Below are 20,098 nucleotides of genomic sequence, written 5' to 3'. Positions count from 1 at the left end.
GTTCCTGAACCATCCCGGCCCCGCTCCCTCAGGGCACGGGGCGGGGCTAGCGCGCGCGCGCGGAGTCTCGCGGGACGGCGCGCTCTCGCGAGAGGGGCGGGGCGGGGCGGGGCGGGGCGGTGTCGCTGCATGTCCGAGCCGGGCGGCCCGGCCGGGGCACGTGGGGCGGCACCGGCACCGCTCCGGACCGGGCCCGGCACCGCTCCGGGCTCCGCCGCCGCGCCGGGACACCCGTGAGTACCGCCCTGGGCCGCCGCCCGCCCGCTGGCGGAGCGGCGGGGCCCGCGGCTGTCAGCGGCGGCGCTGCGGGGCGCGCTGACGGTGCTTCCCCCGCCGCGCTCCCGGCCGTGCCGCCCCCGGGCCCGGCGCGCGGGCCGTGGCGGGAGCGCTCCCGCGGGGCCCAAGGTCAGCGCTCCGGCCCCGCCGTGACCCGGGGCCGTGGGCTGGGGCCGGCCGTGCCGCAGCGGGCGGGGGCCGCGTGTGTCGGGACGCGGGGCCGTGGTGGGCCCCGCGGGCAGCCCGGTGTTCTGCTCGGTGTTCTGCTCGGCCGCTCTGAGGGGAGCGCTGCGGCCGGGGCTGCCTGACGAGATGGCCCGGGCGGTGCGGAGTCGCGGTGAACATTAAGGCACCTTGGGCTGTCTGGTCTGGCGAGCCCTGCCTGCGTTATGGTAATGGCCGTAAAAAGTGTTATTTGCAAAACTTCTGATGTGCTGTAGTGACTCCTTTTGTTCGTAAGCCAGCATGGAATGCTGGTGGGAGCAAAGGAATTAAATGATATTGCTGCTGAGGAAGTGATGTCGTGGTCTAGCTTTCCTGGGAGAATCCTTGTTGTTTGCTCTCTCTTTTTCTTCTTCCCCCTGATCGAAGCAAGGCAGATCTAAGTTACTCCTGCTCCAGAAATGGGCAACTTGATCTGTGCCTGGCCGAGTTCTTTACTGCAGTCCATGAGGCAATGACCACAGAATGGACAGGCACCTCAGCAAGGGCATCCTCTTCATGGATGTTATCCGTAATAGCAGGAAACAGTACCAAAAGCTGCACTTGGCTACAGCCCACCTGTTGGGAAAAGCCAGGGGCTGTGGGATGGCAGAAATCGGGCCTTCCTGTGTTGCCAGGGTTGTGCTGCACCTGCCGAGCATTATCGGGCCCTGTGGACTTTGTCTCGGGTGAAGGGAAGTGGCTGGCTGCTGCGGAAGGTGTAGCACCGGTGTAAGTTTGCCGGTGGCTGTGAGTGATCTGCCGAGCACAGCCCCGGTAGGAGCGGAGGGGCCGGGCAGAGCACGGGCAGGGTGGGAGTGCAGCACAGCTCCTCAGGAGCGCTCGGGACAGAGCTGCCAGAGCAGCTGAACTGAGCTGCCTCCTCTGCTGGGATCACTGTGAACCACTTCAGGTCGTTTAACCTCCTCGTTCTTTAATGAGCTGCTTGTGTAAGGGGTGAAGGACTGTGCAGGCACCTGCTGTACCTGTCTAGTGATGCCCATGGACCTGTGATTCTGGAAAAGGGCAGCACAGCCTCGTTGTGTGTATCTCCTTCTCTGTTCCCTGGTGTGCTTGCATGTGCTGCACAGTGCAAATGCACCGAAGGAAATGACAGCTCTCAAGTAAGTGAGGAGGGAGAAGCCTGTAGAGCTTGAGCAGTGCTTGAAGTATGGTGGAATCCACCGGAATCCATTCATGCATCAATTCCTGTCCTGGTCTTGCTCACCCGACAGTCCTTCAGCCTCTGCTTAAGTGTCTCATTGAGCTCTTGAAGGACTTTTAAAAGCTGTCATGGGGTTTATGCAGGTCAATCTCTCACCACAATTGTAGCAGTGTCTTCTACAACAGGCTGTTTGCTCTCAGAGGTGAAATTAAAGATATGTTGGGGCTGCAGGGTCTGTGTGGATGGCACTGCAGGGGCTCAGTTGTGTGTTAGTAGCTGTTTTGTACTTGGGAGTGCTCTCCTTGTTCAGCCTTGGTTTAGAAACCCATCCTAGGAACCAGATTCCTTCTTAAAGAATGCTGGAGATGCTTTGAGATACTAATACTGGAAATTATGGACTGCCTAGTAAGCCTTGGCTTTAACCTAGACACTCCACAATGCCTGAAATGAGGGAAGAGGCATTTCCTCACTGCCCAGGGTGTGAGGTGACAGCACCTGCAGCTCGGATCCACCACGACTTGTCTGTTCCCAAAGGTGCAGATTGCCTGTGGAGGTAAAAGTGACGGGCGTTTGCTGCAGGAGTGCAGCCAAAGCTCTCAGAGCCAGCAGCAGTTTGATTTGTGATGGCTGAGACTCTCTCTTCACTTTGAAAACATTGCAGGCTGGCTGCAGGGGGATGGAGAGCAAGTGCACTTCTGCAGGAGCAGTTATCTGAAGAGCATAATGCTTTTAAAGCAACATAGCCCACTTATCTGTGCCTCTCCTCGTTCATGTGCACTTCACTCATGTGAAAAAATGATTTGAGGTATTTCTAGCGTCCAGGGAGCCTGTAATAGGATTGGGGCTGGTATCCCAGTTGCCCCTAGCAACATCTAGAGCTAATAAAAAACATTAATTGCAGCATTAATTACTTATAATTGTTTCATGTTTCAGATCTAATTATTAGCCTTTTTAAAATCCTGATTTCTAACTGCAGTGCTTCTGTGGAGCTCTTAATGCAAATGGCTGGTTAGACTTCATGAAGTGACGATCATCTTCAGGCAGCCATGCTCAGATATATTCAGGAAAAGCTATTTTATTCATCAGGTGTTTAATATTTCCTGGAAATTGAAGCTGTTGCATTTCTTTTCTCATGGGGGTTGCTAGAAGGGGACATATTTGCGTGTCCCAAACTGCTTTTTCAAATGTTGTCTTCAGCTGGTTCAATGTACATTTTTTTATTGTCCACTATGTGGATTCTGGTCCTGCATTTTGTCAGCTGGAAGCTAACTGGATTTTTGGGCCCTGTATATTACTATTAGCAGAGATGAATATTTCATAAAAGACCATTTAAAATCATTCTTAAGCAAACAAATCACTGCTGCAGACCTGTCCTGGTCGGGGTTGCTTTTGACCTCTGCTGCCACCTGGCACTGAGGATGAGAAACTTGCCATGTGCTGTGGCTGGTTTTTGACTCTGGGTATAAATAGCAGCAGTTCCTGGCAAAAGTTCATGATTTTCATGTGCCTCTGGTGTCAGAGGCCTTAGCTTTGCTTGGGGATGAACCTGGGAATTGGGAACTCTCTCTGGTTGGAGTGTGCTGTGCCACTCCTCGTAGCCCTTGTTCATGCACACAAGTGTCTTCGTGCCCATTCGTGTGAGTGGCTCTCCGTGAAGCCTTTGCTGTTCCCTCCCAGCACAGGTGAATACAGGGCATCCTCCTCACTGATGTTTGCTGTCCTCCCTCCCTGAGCGCTTCTGCCATTTCTCCTCAAGCCGAGCCTTGGCCGCAAGGCTTCCAACCAGGCTCCAGTGCTTTTTGCTTTTCCTAAGCCTAGTCCAGCTCTTGTTTTGGGAAGCTGTTTGTCAAGGTCTCGTGGCTGTGCCCAGCAAGCATCCCGTGAGCAGAGCTGCCGCTGCTGCCCAGATACCTGGGGGCCTGTTTGGTCTTTGCTGCTCTTGGCTCCTGGCTCCTGCAGCCCTATCAGTGTGTTTGCTGTAAACCTCCCCGTTCCGTCTCCTTGAAAATTCAAGCTTGTTTTTTGTCTCCTGTGCAGAGTACATTGGAAGCCCTTGGTTAGTTTAGTCTCTGTTTCGTGGAAATTGATAGAGATGCCAGGCATCTGACTCAGGTGACTGCTTTTAAATCTTCATTTATAAGCTGTACATGTAGTGGCCACTACACTGTGTTACCCATAGCAAGGGCTGCATTGGCTTCCTTACGTAGAAGCAAACACAAAAGGCTGATTATTGGATGTGTTTATTCTGAAACTCTGGGAAATAATTTTTTCTGTTCTCCAGCCTGAGTGAAAATGCAGAGAGAATGAAAGATAAAACTTTTCCCAAATCCAGACTTTTGTAATGTGTTGATAGGTTATAAAGATGATAACAGCTGCTTTACCTGTACTGTGGGGGTACAGAGGAAGTGGTGCAGAAGCAGTTTTTGAAGCTTGCTGAAGTATCTGGAAGACTTTTCTGGGAAAGTGGAGAAAAAGCTCTCTTGTCTCCCTCTGCAGCAGAGGATTCACAGGGAGACACTAACCTGGGTGAGGAAACTATAAATAATGAAACAACTGGAGCAGGGAGGTAACAAGATATCAAGAGCGGTAGGGAGCTTGATAACCTGATAGGGTTAATGTTAATTACAAACTGTTCATTCCTGCAGAGCAGGAGCGCTCAAGGCCCTGCCTGAGTCCATGAGAGCAGTGCTGAGGGTTGCTGGGGGTTGATGTTTGTGTCCCTGGGAACTTATTAACAATTTCCAAAACATCTGTTAAAAAAACCCTACAGGTTGGCCAAGCTGATGCTTTTATTGTAAAGCTCTGAGTGTGGAAATAAATAGGAACTGTTCTGAGTCCTGCATTGGTCCGAAGGCTGCTGTGGGAGCTGTGCTGGGCCTGGGTTGGGCTGCTGAGTGGGAGAAAACACACAGAACCAACAATCAGTGTGGCAGCTCCAGCTGCAAGAGGGGACTGAGCTCTTGTAGGAGCAGCACTGATGCTGATTACACTGAAAGCAGTTTTTATCTCAGAGATAAAAGACGGCCTGGTGTTAATGGTGTTTCTTGTTCCAGAGCACTAGTTTAATTCTACATCAACCAGCTTTTTCAGCCTTTTACTGAAGTCACAATTCATCCTTTTGCAAATAGGAGACTGCTGGTTCTTAAATATTCTAGGGTTGTGGAGTGGCTTCACTGGTGGCTTTCATTCAGAGAGGAGCCTGTTTCTTGGGCCCATAGCCCATGTTTACTGGGCTGTGAAAAGGTGGTGTTGCTTAAGGGGTATCTCTTGCTGTTCTAGTCTTTCAGTGCTACTGTTTGAAGCAGAAATTGCTGCGGAGCACTTGCCTTTAATTAGTTAAGTACAGAGAGACTTCCCTGTTGGCTTCTTTTAAAATAAGTGCCACCCAGTTTGAGATCTTGCTGGCCTGGCTCCTACCTGTCTCTGGGTGTTTGTAGCTCCTGAGCCACGCTGTCTGAGCTCCTGGCTCCTGTAAGCTCAGGTCCAGGGCTGCTGCTGACCTGCATGGGAGAAAACCCCCTGTGCTCTGCAGCTGGAACTGCTGGGAGCACGTGCTGCAGCAGGACCTGGCAGGAGGTCCCTCCGTTCTGGATGTTCTGCCTCCTTCATCTTGTATGAAGCACAAAGAAGCTGCAGTTAGATAATTCTGCCACGTGCCAGTTCAGCTTTCGATGAAAAAATGCCTCATGCCAAGGGTGGGTTATGTAATTCCTTACGTCTGTTTCAGTGCAGCAATTTTTCTTATTTTAATCTTAACAGTAGGGCCCCCAGTTCCTTAGGTTTTTGTTAACTCCTGTTCTTATGCCTCCTATAAGGCAGAGCATGTGCTACCAGTTATTTTTAGCATGGAAAAATTTAAGAGCCCACGTGGTCCCATTTAGTTTGAACCGTGCCAGCCTGTCCAGTTCTCTTTCACCCAGATAGTATTTATTTCCCAAGTGCTGCTTCACTAACTACAGGGTTTGTCAGGAGGCATCCTGGCCTTGCTGTTCAAGCTGCATTTCCAATTTGCTCTGTGATCCTTTAGGACGGGCTTTAATTCCAGCCTTGATTTCCACAGCTTTCAGGGTTTGGAAACATCTCAAGTGCAGGGGCAGAGGGAAGCAGAGGAGCCAGGACCGGCTGAGGGTACGTCCCTGCAGAGCATGGGGGCTCAGTCACTTGGGAGTCATCCTGGCCTCTCTCCTGGTGGAGACTCGAAGCAGCTCACCTTCAGAACAGACTTCCTTGTGTGTGGAAAACCCTGAAATTCTGAGCAAGTGCTTGCTGAACTCCTCTCGGACCTGGAGAATGAATTATCTGGCGTCCCCGGGAACCTCGTGCTGCGAACATTTCTGACCTTATAAGGCTGTGAGTGCTGAGGGCTCTGTGTCCTGGCCAGGAAACAAGGTGGCTTAGAACTGCTCTGGGACCCTAATGTAAACGAGTAGAGTACATTGGCTGTCCTTGGCTTTTTTCTCAGGTAGGTAATGTGTGCATTCTTTCTTGTCTTCATCTCCTTGCTCTTTACCAGCAGTTTTCTATAAATCAAGTCAGGACACAGACTTGGAGAACTGACTGACCCCTACTCTCCCCTTGGTGCCGTGGGGATTATTTAGCGGGTTGGAGAAGTCTCATGCCCTAGCTGCAGCTCTCCAGCCCCATGATAGGTGTGACATTTAGGCTGGATTCCCGGCATGCCAGAGGGAAGTGGAAGTAGCTGGTGCTGGGGTGAGCACATACAGTGCATGAGCTCTGCACTATTTATGGTGCAGGACTCTTGGGGCCCTGCCTCTTGGGAATGGTGCTGCAGATCCAGCGTTTTCTGGGGGCTCTGGCTCCTGCAGGCTGCTCATCTCCTGTCCAAAGCCTCTGGAAAGCTGCTGCATTTCCCAGCTGGCTCCTCCTGCCTGGGGGGGGAGAGTGCAGGCCCTGCTGGGCTGGGCTGCCTCCTGCTTGGCAGTGCTTGAGGGCATGTGATTTGACAAGTTGCCATTTTCTGTCCCGCTGCTGGCAGGAAAATCCCAGGCTTTCTTCCCCCAGTGTGTTAAAATGATCCCATTGCCACTTCAGTCCTGAGCTGACTGTCAGATTGGCAGCGGGGAGATGGCTTGGTTGTTCTGGGACAGGTTGGGAAGTGGCTGTGGGCTTTGGGAGCTCTCCTGGGGGAGGAGCAGGGTCCCAGCCCTTGGGATGGGCAGGTTTGATCTGCTGTCCTTGCACATCACATGCAGCCAGGCTGTGAGCAGCATGGCAAGATGTGCCAGAGCCTTCCTGCCAGGTCAGCATGAGGGGATGTTTGTTGGTGTTGAGCTGTTCCCTGGCCAACCCAGCACTCCGGGATGTCTGCTGGCATCTCGTGCAGAGCCACTGCCTTTCAGCCTGCTCTAACTGATGGGAGGATGTGGAATTCCCATTTAACATTATCCTGAGAGTGATGCAGCTCTGGCTTAAATAATAAATCAAAAGCATTAAATCAAATGAGCATTGCAAGGAGCTGTCAGCTAATCCAGCAGTCCCCACTCATCCATGTACCATAGAGGAGTGAAGATCTATATCCTAAATGATGACAATGTTCAGAATGACTCACAGAACTGTTTTGTCTGCCAGATTTTAGGACAGGCTTGTCCCTCTGGGGCATCCTGTGACTGTCTCCCTGTGCTGCAGAGCTGTGTGGGACTATGGTTTGGACAGTTGGTGCAACTTAGTAGGGAATCGGATAATAATAGGGCTGTCTGTTTAATTGGGAATGCTTGCTGGGAATGGACTTATGTGAGCTACTTTAATTTGGGTTTGTAGTACTCCTGAGAGACAGCTTGTAGGGTAGTTCTGCATTAATTACAACAACTTGGGTGCGCAGCAGATGAGCACTCACAGCTCACAATGTGCCATTGTTCTGGGCAGCATAAAGGAGAACCTTTTGTCTTGGGAATGTACAGGCTTCACCCTTTCCATTTGCAGCTTCCAAACACAGAACAGCTACAGTATTGCATAGGTTTGTTGGTTTTAATTCTAAGATCCCAGATGTTGCCATTAACAGAGAATTCACCCTCAGCAGTGAGCCCTGCTCCCTGACTGCGTACAGCAGGCTGGGAGTAACCGGGATTTAGTTACTTCTTAGTTACTTAGTTTATTTAATCAGATACAAATGTCCGATGAACACACAAGCCTCTGTGTAGAACAACATAAATGCCTTGTTTGTGGTGTACTGGGAATATTAGTGAACTTAAATAGTGTCTGCAGCTGACCTTTAATTTGGGATTGAACAAGGAATTTTCTAGTCCCTGCCTTTGCCATTCTTTCATTCATTTGTGTGCCTCAGTGTCTGGGCCCTGCAGGAAGCAAGGCAGAGTCTGAGCTAGTGTGGTTTAAGTTGTGTGGATGCTCCTGTGGAATGGAGAGTGTGGCTGGAGGAGGTGAGAAATCTGGGGTGAATATGAAATTATCTGAGGCTCTGACACTGAGTTGGAGCCCGAGGGAGGGATGGTTTTGTCCCTCAGCTAGAATGTCATCAGCTCCTTGTGGAGACTGTGGCCTGAAGGAGTATTGCACTGGGAGCTGTACTTGGGGTGTTAGTCCTGATAACAGAAGGGATTTTTTGGTTGAAACACACTGGGGCCAACTGCCTTGGTTGTCCTCTCTTGTCACAGAAATATTATGCTTCTAAAGAGGAACCAGATAATGCTCTTTTCCAGTGGGTGGCTCCCATTTCTAAGACTTCGCTATCTCCTGAAAACAATCTTTATTTTTGTTCCTTGCTGGCAAGAGTCTTGAGGGCTGTTTGGATTAAAGCCTGTCTGTGTAAGCACCCTCAAACACGTGGTGTTTTGCTTTAATTCCTGTGCAGTGAGAATATAAACTGTAAGTGCTTTGCAGCAAGGCTCTTTGGGATGTGGTAGCAGTTAAGCTTTGCATTCCAGTTGCAGACATTCCTTAAGGAAAAGGGAAGGCATGGCAGCCCTGCCTCGTGTGACTCAGGTGAGGCTTGCCAGTGAAGGAGCATGACTGGGTGTCCAGGTGGGAAAGAGGTCAGAGGCCTTGCAGAGGAAGAGGAAGAGCTGTCAGCTTTTAAGTCAGGGGAGTGGCAGCTGTCAGTGTAGTGAATTTGGATGTAGAATAAACTTGGGAGCTGCATTCCTAAGGCTTTATAGAAGTGTGTTGTCAGAGTCCAGAGCCCTCGGGAATGGGGTGCTGCCTTTCAAGGGGAGAGCTGGGGAGCCCTGCCATGTGCCAGGCCTGTGCTGTGGAATGCTGTGGTCCAGCTGGGCTGTGAGCCCAGCCCATGCTGGAGGAACCTGCTGTGCTGGAGGCTGTCCTGGGGGCAGGGCTGACATGCAGAGGTGTGAGGCAGAGGAAGCAAGGGGAAATTAAGTGCAGAGGTGAGGAAGGGTGAAATCATTGAGTATAATGATAAGACATGCCCAGATATCCCTAGTCTTGGGTAAGGATCTTGTTCTGTGGTGTGCTGGTAGAGCAGAGATGTTAATTTCTAGAGCAGCTGGAAAACAAGCCTGACCATGCTAATAGCAATACCTCAAGGCACTTATGGGACCTCAGCCTTCCTGTCATCTTCCCTGGGACTATTTTAATGTGATTTCTGTTTGTCCTAGGTATAACTGCTGAAGCTCTGTAAGATGGCTTTACGCTTCCGCAATTTCGTCCCGTATGCCATTCCTGGAGTGCTGGCACTTCTTGGCTGCTGGTGGATCTATTCCTGGAGAAAAAAGCACTCAGGCTATTGCAACAAACAAGCAATAGCCATTGAAAGGGAGAAGCAGGAAGAAGTATCAGAGAGTGATTCACGTCCCAAAGCAGAAGCATGTGTCCCTCGAAGACCACCTCTTTTGTCGGAAGAGGAGTGCCTGGAGAAGCCAGCCCCCACCTCCCTGCTGTCTGCGGGGCCAACGACGCCCTCTCTCCTGCGCCCAGCTCACGAGAGGCCGGATCTCTCACGGGACCCCCCAGGCCTGCCAGCCACGACAGCTGGGCCCAGCCCCCGCGAGGACGACAGTGAAAAGCTGGAATCGGTGGGATCTCGAGAGGGAAGCGCTGTCCCTGCTCGTGCCTCGCCCCCTCTGCTCTCTGGGAGCACAGGGTGTGACCGGAACGCGGTGCTGAGCCACACGCTGGAGCAAGGCTCGGGGGCAAACCAAGGCCAGCAGCCACCCCTGACACGGGAGTCTTTGGGAGTCACCGAGGACATCAGCAACACAGAGCAGTCGGATGAGTCTTCGCTTAAGCCCCCTAAGGAGAAGCAGATGCCAGGAACTGTGGAGTCAGATACTGGCTCTGTGACAGCCTGTTGCTTGGGATTGGAGAAAGAAGCCAGTGCCCCACAAGCCTTTCTCAATGAAGCTGAAGTTGTATCAGGTCACGAGGGTTCTGCAGTGAGTGTGTTACCAGGGGGTTTGGAGTCTACCTGTCCAAAACAGTCCAGGGAAGAAGAGATGTCAGAGCCAATCAGTGGTACTATACCTGTGTGTCAGAAGGACACACAACCAAAAGGAGATGAGTTGGAAAGAGAGAAGATTGGAGGAGTGAGTTTGGACAAGGAAGTTGAGAAAATTGAGCAAGTAGCAATACAGATAATTTCCAAGGTCATTTTGGCAGCAACTGAGGAAGTGCTGTCGGGTTCTGCAGGCGACGCATCCCCTTGGCTCTGCCAGGCCACTGCCAGCCGAGCTGAGGCTCCTCTGGGGATGGAGAGTGCTGCTGCCTCTGCTCAGGTGCCTGTGGAGGGAGCCACAGCAGCTGATGAGAGCGTGGCTGCAGGGAGCGGTGCAGAGGAGCACGGTCAGGGTGTGACAGATTGCTCATCACACGGCTGTTGGGCCAGCCCTGTTCAGGGGAACACAGAGGACTGTCAGGTGAAGAGCTTGGTGTGCAGGGAGTCCCAAGGAGTTGGTCGGACTCATGTGGAGAACTCTCTGGAAAAGTCACCTTTGTCCACAGAGGACTCTGGGTATGGCACGCACACACCCGGAGGTGGGACGAGTGTAGAGGAGCCCCTGCAGAGCACAGTGCTGTCTGTCACATCAGACCAGCACTCGGACTCACTGAGCACATCCTCAGCCCCAGACACGTCTGCTGAGCTGAGCTTGGTACCGAGGGACACCCCCTGTGCTCCGGGGCTGCCCGAGGGCAGCACAGTGCCCTACAGCAATGGGATCCTGAAAGAGGATGGGCCAGACCTGAGTCAGGAGTGTAGCAGTGCTCCAGGGACAGATGGAGATCACTCGGAAGGTAAGGGACTGGAAAATCCTCCTGCAAAAAATGTAGTGAACCAGCATTGCTGGGGAGCACCTTGCAGGTGTGAGACCTCATGCCAGTGGTTTCTAGTGACCTCTAGGACCCCCTGGGTGATTACCCCTGTTTATGGGCTGCTGCTGACAGGAAGGTGAGGCAGATTCTGAGGTGCTGCTGGAGGAGCCAGAGCAGAGCTCTGATGAATTGTGATAAAATCAGCTGGTTGCAGAGCAATTACCCTGAAGCCTTTTTGTTTGGAGGGGCAGGTGCATGCCAAGAAATCCCAACAGGGAGCAATATTCATGGAGTTCCCCCATCTGTCTGTGCTGCTTTTCCCTTGTAGATGCTGGATGATGTGTGCCTGGCACAGTACATGCAAAGCTGTCTGAGCAAGCATTAGCCTGTGTGACCTTGGGGATGGATGTTAAAATCCTTTGTAGAATCCTGTGGTGCCAACAGCCCTTAATGACAGGGGATGTCTCTTGTAATTGCTACAAAGCAGTTGGAATACTGCTTGTTGCAAGACATGGGGGTTGAGTTTGCCAGCAGTGAAGGATTGAACCCACAGAATGTTTTCACTAGTGAGAGTAACCCCAGGAGGAGAAGGTATTGCCTTGTTGTGAGTGCTGGTGTGACAAGAAGGTCCAGGAGCGAGTTGTGGAGCCTGGTAGCACTGAGACACTGAGGTGGGGAGAGGGGAATACAGCAGGTAAAGCTGATAAGGTGGCAGTGTTGGACAACAGGTCACCCAGCTGACCTTCACGTCCAGGCTGTGAGTCTCAAAACTTCCCTTTGCCTACAAAGCCGATGCCAACAGCTGCACCCTTGGCCTTTCTCAGCCTCTGTGCTGTGTTGCCCATTAAGATGTGGCAAATGTGAAGCAGCTCTTGGGTTCATTTTTCTCTTTGGTCTTGCTGGATGGTCTGAATACTTGCAAGCAAGTGAGGATCTTCATGCTTCTGCTTGTTAATGGGGAGGAAGGACCAAGCTCGAGTGACACTGGCTGTATCTGAGATCTGGTCAGGAGGAGACTGTTGGAGCTTGTCCCTTCCCCAGGTAGAAATGTTCCTGGTATTGGCTGATGGTTTGGGAGCAAAATACACTTCAGCTCTTGCACCTTGTTTCTTCAAATATAGGGCAAATTTGGGCAAAAGGCAGCTGCCTACCACGCCTCATAGTGGGCACATCTAGCACTGGGGTCACTCTGCAGCCCTTCCCTTTGGGGTGGGAGCCTAAGTGTGGGTCTTGGGGGCTGTCTGAATGCTTGTGCCTGTCTTGTAGGTTCAGACGTAAATAGTGTGGATTTTGTGGACAGTGGCAGTGCCATGAGGAAGACAGTGGCTCGCCAGAACGCAAAGCTGGAAGGAGGATCCAGCAAGCCAGACTTCATTATCTGGGAAATTGAGGTCCCAAAGGTAACCAGCTGCTGGCCTGCTCACCATCCTGCCCTGCCCTACACAGCCACCTCCTGGTCCTCCCAGTCTCCTGCTGGCTCTGTGCCATGCCAGGGATTTCAGCAGCCAGTCCAGGACAGCTGGAGTGTTCTGCTCCCGTTAGGACTCAAAGGAGTGAAGAGCCAGTGCACAACTGTAAACAAGCAGCACTCCAGGGCTACACCCATGGGAATGGTGCTTGTTGAAGTTGTTATTCCCCATTATCTTCCATCCAGCCTGGAAGTCCAGTGCTTTGAAAGCATCCAGGAGGCTTTTAGGGTACACAGGTATTAAGAGCAGGGGATTATCAAAATTAGCTGTGCTTGCTGGTCTGAGCTCATCCCAGACCCACTGAACCCTGCACTGGTCCAGCACTGCCTTGTGTTTATCCTGCCTGTGACAGAGGAACTGAGAATGTGGGTGGTGTAAGCCAGAGAGAACAGAGATGTTTGATCTGAGTTTCTCTTCCTGACTGTTGCTTTCTTGTCCCTTTCCTGAAGGAATTAGTTGGCCGCTTGATCGGCAAACAGGGGAGGTTTATGAGCTACCTGAGACAAGTGTCCGGTGCCAAAATTTATGTCTCAACACTACCTTATTTCCGTGACTCCCAAATCTGTCACATCGAAGGTGAGTGGAATGTGTCTCTATTCATGGCCTAATGTATGTCTTGGGGGACTTAATTAGATGAGCAAGGAATTTAAATGGATTTAGTGGCTTCTGAGTCCAGTGCTTTTCAAAACTCCTCTGGGCCACCTGTTAAAAGTTACACTGTTGAGGTAGTGCAGGAGGATCCTGGCGGTTGTATTCCTTCAAGTGACAGGACTGGAGGTGTCCTCAGCATGCCCATGCTGGAGACTTCCCATGGGATTTTTGTCTTCCAGGGACCTCACATCAAGTAGAGAAAGTCCTGAGCCTGATTGGCAAGAAGTTCAAAGAGCTGTGTCTCACCAACATCTACACCCTCCCTCCGCCGATGCCGCTGCCGCTTCACTCCCTGCTCGTGTCCGCCTGGGTGAGTCCCGGCTCTTGCTGTGCTGGGGCTGGAGCTTGCATTGCCAGCAGCACTCATGACAGTTTTTCCTCCCCGTGGCAGCTGTTCCTCCCCGATGGAGTCACCGTGGAGGTGGTGGTGGCACACCAGGTGGATGCAGGGCACATGTTCCTGCAGCAGCACACGCACCCCACGTTCCACGTGCTGCGCAGCCTCGACCAGCAGATGTTCACCTGCTACTCTCAGCCTGAAACTCCAACCCTGCCCACTCCGGTAGAAGGCAAGTCATGGATGCTCACACTTTGTTCTGTTGAGAAAGTTCTGGGCTCCTGTGCAAGCCTGCTGTCCCTGAGTCAGGCGTGGGAAGTTCCCAGTGGATGAGGATGTGATAGCTCACGTGTCATCTCATCTTTAAGCTGCTGCCAGAGTACAGATGTTGCTCTGCTCTCCCTTACCCTGCTCATCCCTGGAGTACCTCCCGAGCCACGTAGCTGCATGTTGAAATTCAGAGTGAGATCAAACCGGTCTCAGCTTATTTCCATTCAACCTGGCATCTGGGGTATTTCTGCTGGCAAAGTGTGGAGCTGCTCCCACACCTTCATGGTGTCACTGTGTCCGTGTCTGTCACCGTGTCTGCACCTGGTGTGAAGGGTGCATCACATGCAAAGGGGTTGTGTATTCCTATGTGGAGACAGACCTTGCTGTTACTGCCCAAAGGCTGGAAGGGAGCTGGGTACCTGGGCAGGCCAGCTTGGTTGTGACAGATGGAGCTGACAGTAAAAGCCACCAGTCCTGTGTCTCAGCTGCAGGCCTGGTGTGCTGGGGCTGTGAGGGATGTTGGAGGAAGATGGAAGCAGCCTGAGAAATGCTGTTGGTTCTTTATAGATAAATGAGCTGTACTGCTCATGCCCGAAGTGCTGATTTTTGGAAATCCACTTATCCTGAGCTTTTCTTCTCTGCACTCTGGTGTTTTGCAGTTGGTATTATCTGTGCAGCTCCAGGCCTGGATGGGGCATGGCTCCGGGCTCAAGTCATCAGCTACTTTGAGGAGACCGATGAAGTGGAGCTCAAATACGTGGACTATGGAGGATATGATAAAGTGAAGGTTGACACACTCAGGCAGATCAGGTCCGTAGACCCTCTCCCATGGCCTGAGGCCATGTCTGGCTCAAATCCTAATCAGAGGAGTCTGTACTGTTTGAATTCTTAAAGGTTTTTCCGCAGCTGAAGTGGGAAACGGTGGAAAGGTTCAGCTCAGCGCTGAGTGTGGGTTCTTGGGAGCACAGCAAGATCCTGCAAGGCTTTTTTGAAGTGGGGGGAGAGGAAATGGCAGCTTCTGCCACTTCAGTGTGGAAGCTGAGGAAGAGGATGCCTTCAGGAGGCCTCCAAGTGTAATTGATTGATGAGCAAGGAATAAGCTCCTGATTCTCAATGCTCCAGCTCCACTCTCTGGGACAGCTGTGTTGGATCAGGGGTTTCTTACACAAGCCCATTAAGTATTTGATTGTGCCCCAGAGCTGGGAAGACAGGCAGCACAGCCTCCCTGATGGACGTGGGTTTTGCTTAGAGCCTGATCCAACTTGGCATGTTAATCAGACAATTTATTGCTGTTTTTAGATTGCTGGGAGAATTGTCTGATTTTTTTTTTTTTTTTGTTTGACTGTCATTAATTTAAAACTGAATTCCTGTAAGAGCAATTTGATTAATCAATGTCACATTGAAGAATGTAGGAGTGATTTAAAGCCCTGTTCTTACTCTGATCCTCTTTTCTTTAAGGTCTGATTTTTTAACACTACCTTTCCAAGGAGCAGAAGTTTTACTTGACAATGTGGTGCCACTTCCAGGTAAATGGAGCTCTTGATGAACTGTTGGCCCTTCTCCTGCAGGTTTCCGTGGATGCCAGATGTGTCCAAGCCATGACTCTGTCTGAACCTTCTACCTCCTATTGCCAGTGCAGCCTCTGATGTGACAAGAGGAAGGATTGGAAAAATTGTATTGTATTCTTCTAAATGTGCTAGCATGGCATAACCTGTCAGAATACAGGGGAAAAATGATAAATGTCCAGGCTTTTTCCTGCTTGGAGGAGACAATGAATTACTGTCCTAAGCAGCAAGTTGGCAGGACTGGCAGGGTGTAGGTACAGTAGCTGTAACTGCTCTAATTCTTCTGTCACAGAGCTGCTGTAAATGCAAACTTAGTTTTTAATCTGCACACAAAACCTGACATTCCCTCCTGAAATGACTGATTTGTAAAGTTCTGTGTTCAAATGCCAAGCCTGCAAGCACTGGGAGAATGTCAGTCACTGCCTAGAAACACTTTGGTTTGCTTGCTTTTTTTTTTTTTTTTGTCCTTGGCTCTGCTCAGGTGCTGGGCACCTGCAGTACAGACACTTTGGGTTCCCAGTGCCAGGGGTGCCCTCTGTGCAGGGTCAGCAAAGCCCTGAGGGACCTGAGCTTAGTTTATTGAGGATCAAAACAGCAATGGCAGCTCTAAGGTGTTGCAGAAATGTCCTTTGCTGTCTTTAAAGCCTCCTGATTCATCAGCTACTTGTGTTCACGTGATTAGGCTGGTGGCTGTAGGAAGCTCTTCATCCTTTCCCTGCAGAACCAACAGCTCCAGGGATGGGATCAGCTGGCCGTGAGGGATCTCTGGCCCAATGTCTGTAGGAGGACAGAGAATATTAGCTCAGTAGTCCTTTCTGTGCAGGAGCTCATTTGTTTGCTCTCCTTTTCCCACAGACGAGGATCACTTTTCCCCGGAAGCCGACGCTGCTGTCAGTGAGATGACCAGAGGTGCTGTCCTCGTGGCACAGGTACAGCCCATGTCTGGAGAAGTCTTGTTGCTGGTGGCACTGCTGGTGTCCTCTGCCCTGCACTCTTATGTTACATAAAACCCAAAGCCAGAGCCTGGCTCCTGGGAAATGCTGGGGCCTGGGAACTTCCATCAGCCCTGCTTGGGACTGGGGAGAGAAGAGTATTCCCTCTTGTTTCTGAAGTGCTTCTGGTAGTGGCTGTAGCTGTCCATGTAAGTGAATTGGGACCAGAATTGCTGCACACTCACGTTTTTCTGTGTTTCCAGGTCACAAATTATGACAGTGTCACAGGGCTGCCGCTGATACAGCTGTGGAACTTGATGGGAGATGAGGTGGGTATATTGATGTATATGCTGAAAACTCCTTAATCATAAACCTTTTATTGTTGGTTAGGAACTTTTAGAGCCCATGTTTGTTGCTGTGGCTTGTTCACTTATCTACTCTTTGGTTTTTTTTCCCCCTCCTTTTAGGTGGTGTCAATAAACAGGACTCTGGTGGAAAGAGGGTTTGCTCGGTGGCTCGACTACTAGCAATGTCCTAGATGCCTTGACTACTCTTTCTGCAGAGAAAAAAACAAAAGACAAAATCTTGTTTTGCACTGTTACAATTCGGTTTGGCAACTTCCCCCGAGGAGACCGGTTCACACCTGCCTGTGGAGTTTTGTGGTCCATTGAAACACGTTTTGCTCAACTGTTACCATTTCACTAGAACAGATACCTCATCTCCTGGAAGGGGGTGTTCAAAGCCATAATGACAGATACTGTAGCTTTAAAGCAAAAAGTCGTCCCTGGCCTCTGCTCAAAATTTAAATGGAAAAAATCTGAAAGCCTTGGGGGGTGGCTGGAGGCAAAGGCCCCGAAACAGTAGCCACGCTTTGGTTCCCGCTGTGTCGTGCCCCACGAACTCAGTGTCTGCTTTTCCCAAAAGTTACATCGGTTGTCCTCTTTTTAACAGGCCCTGCTTATGAAATTAATGAATGTTATTAAGGAATTTAATGTTCAGTTATGGATTTTTCTGTATTGTGCCAGTAACCTGCACAAACAGCATCCATCTTGTGTCTTCCTTGCGCCAGGAGGTGGAGGAGTTGCATTCCTGTGTCTCACTGCAATCATGGATTTTAGGCTTGATCTGCTCTCCCTGCAGGGGCTTGGAGTGCAGGATGTTACCACTACAATTTTTGCTCTGAAATGTCATGTATTTAAAGAAAAGAAACTGCTTGCCAAGCCCAATTGTAGTTTATATTTTTCTAGCCGTGCAAGTATGTAAATATATATTAAAAAATCATTGTAATATTTTGTACAAGAAAAACACTGGAAACAAAGGGAACTTTACAGAAACTTTTTCACACCAAAATGTCCTATATAGGTAGAACTGGTATGGAGTGCATTAGGGTAGCCAAATTATTTGGAGCATATGAATGCTGGGAGTGTTTCAGCTCTGCTGTATGAGGATTAGTGTCCCCTTAGGTTGCTGTCTGGTTGAAATTGTGATCGCTGCATCCTTTGCTATGTTGCTGTACAGATCTGTTTAAAAAAAAAAAAAAGTAACAACTTGGCATTACTCTTGCAGTGGTGTTCTCTCTCATTTTTTTTTGTTGCTCCTTTTTAGATTTCTATTACGTATTTAAAATTTTGCTCAAGTAATTTAAGCTGACTTAATGCTCTTAAAGACATGCCCTATAATGTGTATCATTTTAGATATGGATTGAGCTGGGATTTATTGCTGGCAGAGAAGACACTTGCCAGAAACTGTTGATGTAGTCAGTCCTCAGAAGCTGCTTCAGGCGATTCAAGGTTGTGCTCACATCCTGTGAGCTGACACGCCAGGGCATCACACATTTGGGCAGTGGCCTACACCAGCCTTTAGCCCAGTCCCCTCTGCTAGGGAATGGTTATATCCTTTCTTGGAGTTCTCTCCTAGCCGATGCTTTGATTTAATGTTCATGTTTGCAGTTACATCCAAGGAAAACTAAATTGGGTAATTCAGATCTATAAAAAAATATATCCTTTTGGAATGTTTCTTTCCATTTCAATTAAAGCTCGAATTTTAAGCCGTCTTAGTGAAACTGTGATGACTTAAGAGCCTTCCTTTCCTGCCTCCATTAGAGCAGCCCTGGGCTCCTTGCTCTGCACCCACGGGGTGGATGTGTCACTGCTTATTGTTCATGGCAAAGTTTGACTTGTCTGAATGTTGGTGTTTTCCCTTCTTTGAGAGGTGTCAGAGTCAGGAGTCTACAACAGGGGTGGGGAGCTCTGCCAGCGTCAGCTCCGTGTTTTCCTCTGGCTCTGCACTGTGGAAGAACATCCTGTTCCTATTTGTGTTGAGAGCTGCCTGGTTTTTAAACAGCAATAAAATAGAACATTGCAGGGGGAGAGGAACTGAAATAAGGAGGTGTTGGCAGGTAACAGATACGCAGCTCTTTCTTCTTTAAAATCACAACTCTCAGCCTATACAGGAACATAAATGCGGGGGGCTATTTTAGGTTTGGGTTTTGTTTTGTATTATGGATAAAAGTGAGTGGGTTTGCTGAGCTGGGGAAGGGTGTAGTTGAATATGGACTGCTTGGAAAAGGCACAGGTCAAAAAAGGCCAAGGGGAGGTTGTGGCAGTGGTGCTTTGTGCCCTGTCAGACCTTGGGGACGAGGCTGTGCCGGGTTTGGAGTGAGTTGTGCTGCTCATAAATCCGTCAGTGGCCCCCGAGCAGCTCCGTAATCCTTGGCTCAGGCCTGAGGCTGAGCACAGGCCCATGGAGCTGAGCTGTCCCATGGGGTGCTTTGACTGAAGCCCTTCAAAGGGGCTTTTCCCTTTGGAAAGTGGTAATTTTATTACGGGTGAAATGAATGAGGTCTCAGGAGATGCCTCATTTATAACCTCCTGGAGAGCTTCCACGGCTGCACGGCACGCTCCAGCACTCCTGCCGAGCAGTCCCTGCATGCCCAGATCCCCTTTCCAGGCTCCTTCCATGGATGAGAGGTGCTTCCTGGGAGGCCTCCTTCTCGTGGCTGCTGGCCCTTGTCCTCCTGCTCAGGGTGGAGCATCAGGAGCCTGTCCCTGGGCAAGCAGCACCTTCCTGCCTGAGCCTCTGCAGTGCCAGGGCTGCTCCTTTGGCAGAGCCTGGAGCTGCTTTCCCTTTGGCACATTGGTTTCAAGGCTCCTCAGGGAGGGCAGAGTTTCTGGAGCAGATGGGAGAGTAAGGGAGCCCCTGTCTGACACAGGGAGCAGCTCAGCTCCTCCCCTCCCACAGCCACAGGTGCAGCCTGGAGCCTGGCTCAGCACATCCCTGGTGCTTCACTGGCAGAGGATTTTTCCCTAAAAAGAAAGGAAAATGAGGTGCAAGCTGTATTATCTCTTCTATTCTACTGCATCACACAGATCCATGGGGTCCCACCTCAGGGCTGTCCCTGGGAAGCCAGCAGGTAGGAGGCTGCTGAGCAAGAATTAGAAAACATGTGTCTTGCCTTTAGTTCATTGCCTCAGGGGCTGTGTTTTGGCTTCAGTCACCTCTGCTTGCTCCCCCTTCCTTCCCTACCCTGTCAAAAAAAAAAAAAAAAAAAAAAAAGCAGTGATAGAGGAAAAATTTTGACTGCATTGGGCAACAGGGGTGAGGATGGCAGCTGGAGGAGAGACTTGGGGCTCTTTGCCGGAGGAAATGTCAGAGCAGTTTTGCCCTGGCACCCCCGGGTCCAGCTCCTCAGCACTGCTGAGCCTGGTGCCTCACAGCCTGTGCTTCCCAGAGGAACTCCCCTCCGAGTTGCTGCAAGGGCATTTGAGGCCGGTTGTCCTCCTGACCTTCACGGCTCCCCCTGGCAGTATGTCCCACAACTTAATTATGTGTGAGTGGGAAAAGTGCTTCCTGTTTCTTTTCTAAATTGCCCAAAAGCCTCCCTGGCTCATCCGTCATCCCAGTGCCCAGGAAGGTGAGTAATGGCCCTGCTGTGGCTTGGCCATGCTGCCCCCGAGTTTACAGCCTCCTCTCCTGTCGTGCCTCAGGCTGAA

General features: G+C 50.6%; 1 protein-coding gene across 4 annotated transcripts; it reads left to right on the top strand.

The window, feature by feature from the left end:
- Positions 1–118: 118 nt before the first annotated feature.
- Positions 119–18,153, top strand: AKAP1 (A-kinase anchoring protein 1). 4 transcript variants are annotated; one of them, XM_053961414.1, is made up of 12 exons: positions 119–233; positions 5,703–6,104; positions 9,232–10,864; positions 12,149–12,282; positions 12,801–12,927; positions 13,182–13,312; positions 13,394–13,571; positions 14,269–14,419; positions 15,068–15,135; positions 16,030–16,103; positions 16,370–16,435; positions 16,574–18,153. In XM_053961414.1, exons 3-12 carry the CDS (start codon positions 9,256–9,258, stop codon positions 16,631–16,633), a joined length of 2,598 nt encoding a protein of 865 aa, XP_053817389.1. In that variant the 5' UTR covers positions 119–233; positions 5,703–6,104; positions 9,232–9,255; the 3' UTR covers positions 16,634–18,153. The 4 variants fall into 4 exon arrangements, with proteins under 4 accessions (XP_053817389.1, XP_053817388.1, XP_053817390.1 ...); XM_053961413.1 differs by lacking the exon at positions 5,703–6,104; XM_053961415.1 differs by lacking the exons at positions 119–233; positions 5,703–6,104 and adding an exon at positions 614–668.
- Positions 18,154–20,098: the final 1,945 nt, after the last annotated feature.

Source organism: Vidua chalybeata, chromosome 20 (assembly GCF_026979565.1).
Source record: "Vidua chalybeata isolate OUT-0048 chromosome 20, bVidCha1 merged haplotype, whole genome shotgun sequence".
Taxonomy (NCBI): Eukaryota; Metazoa; Chordata; class Aves; order Passeriformes; family Viduidae; genus Vidua; species Vidua chalybeata.
This window is presented reverse-complemented; position numbering and strand designations above follow the sequence as displayed.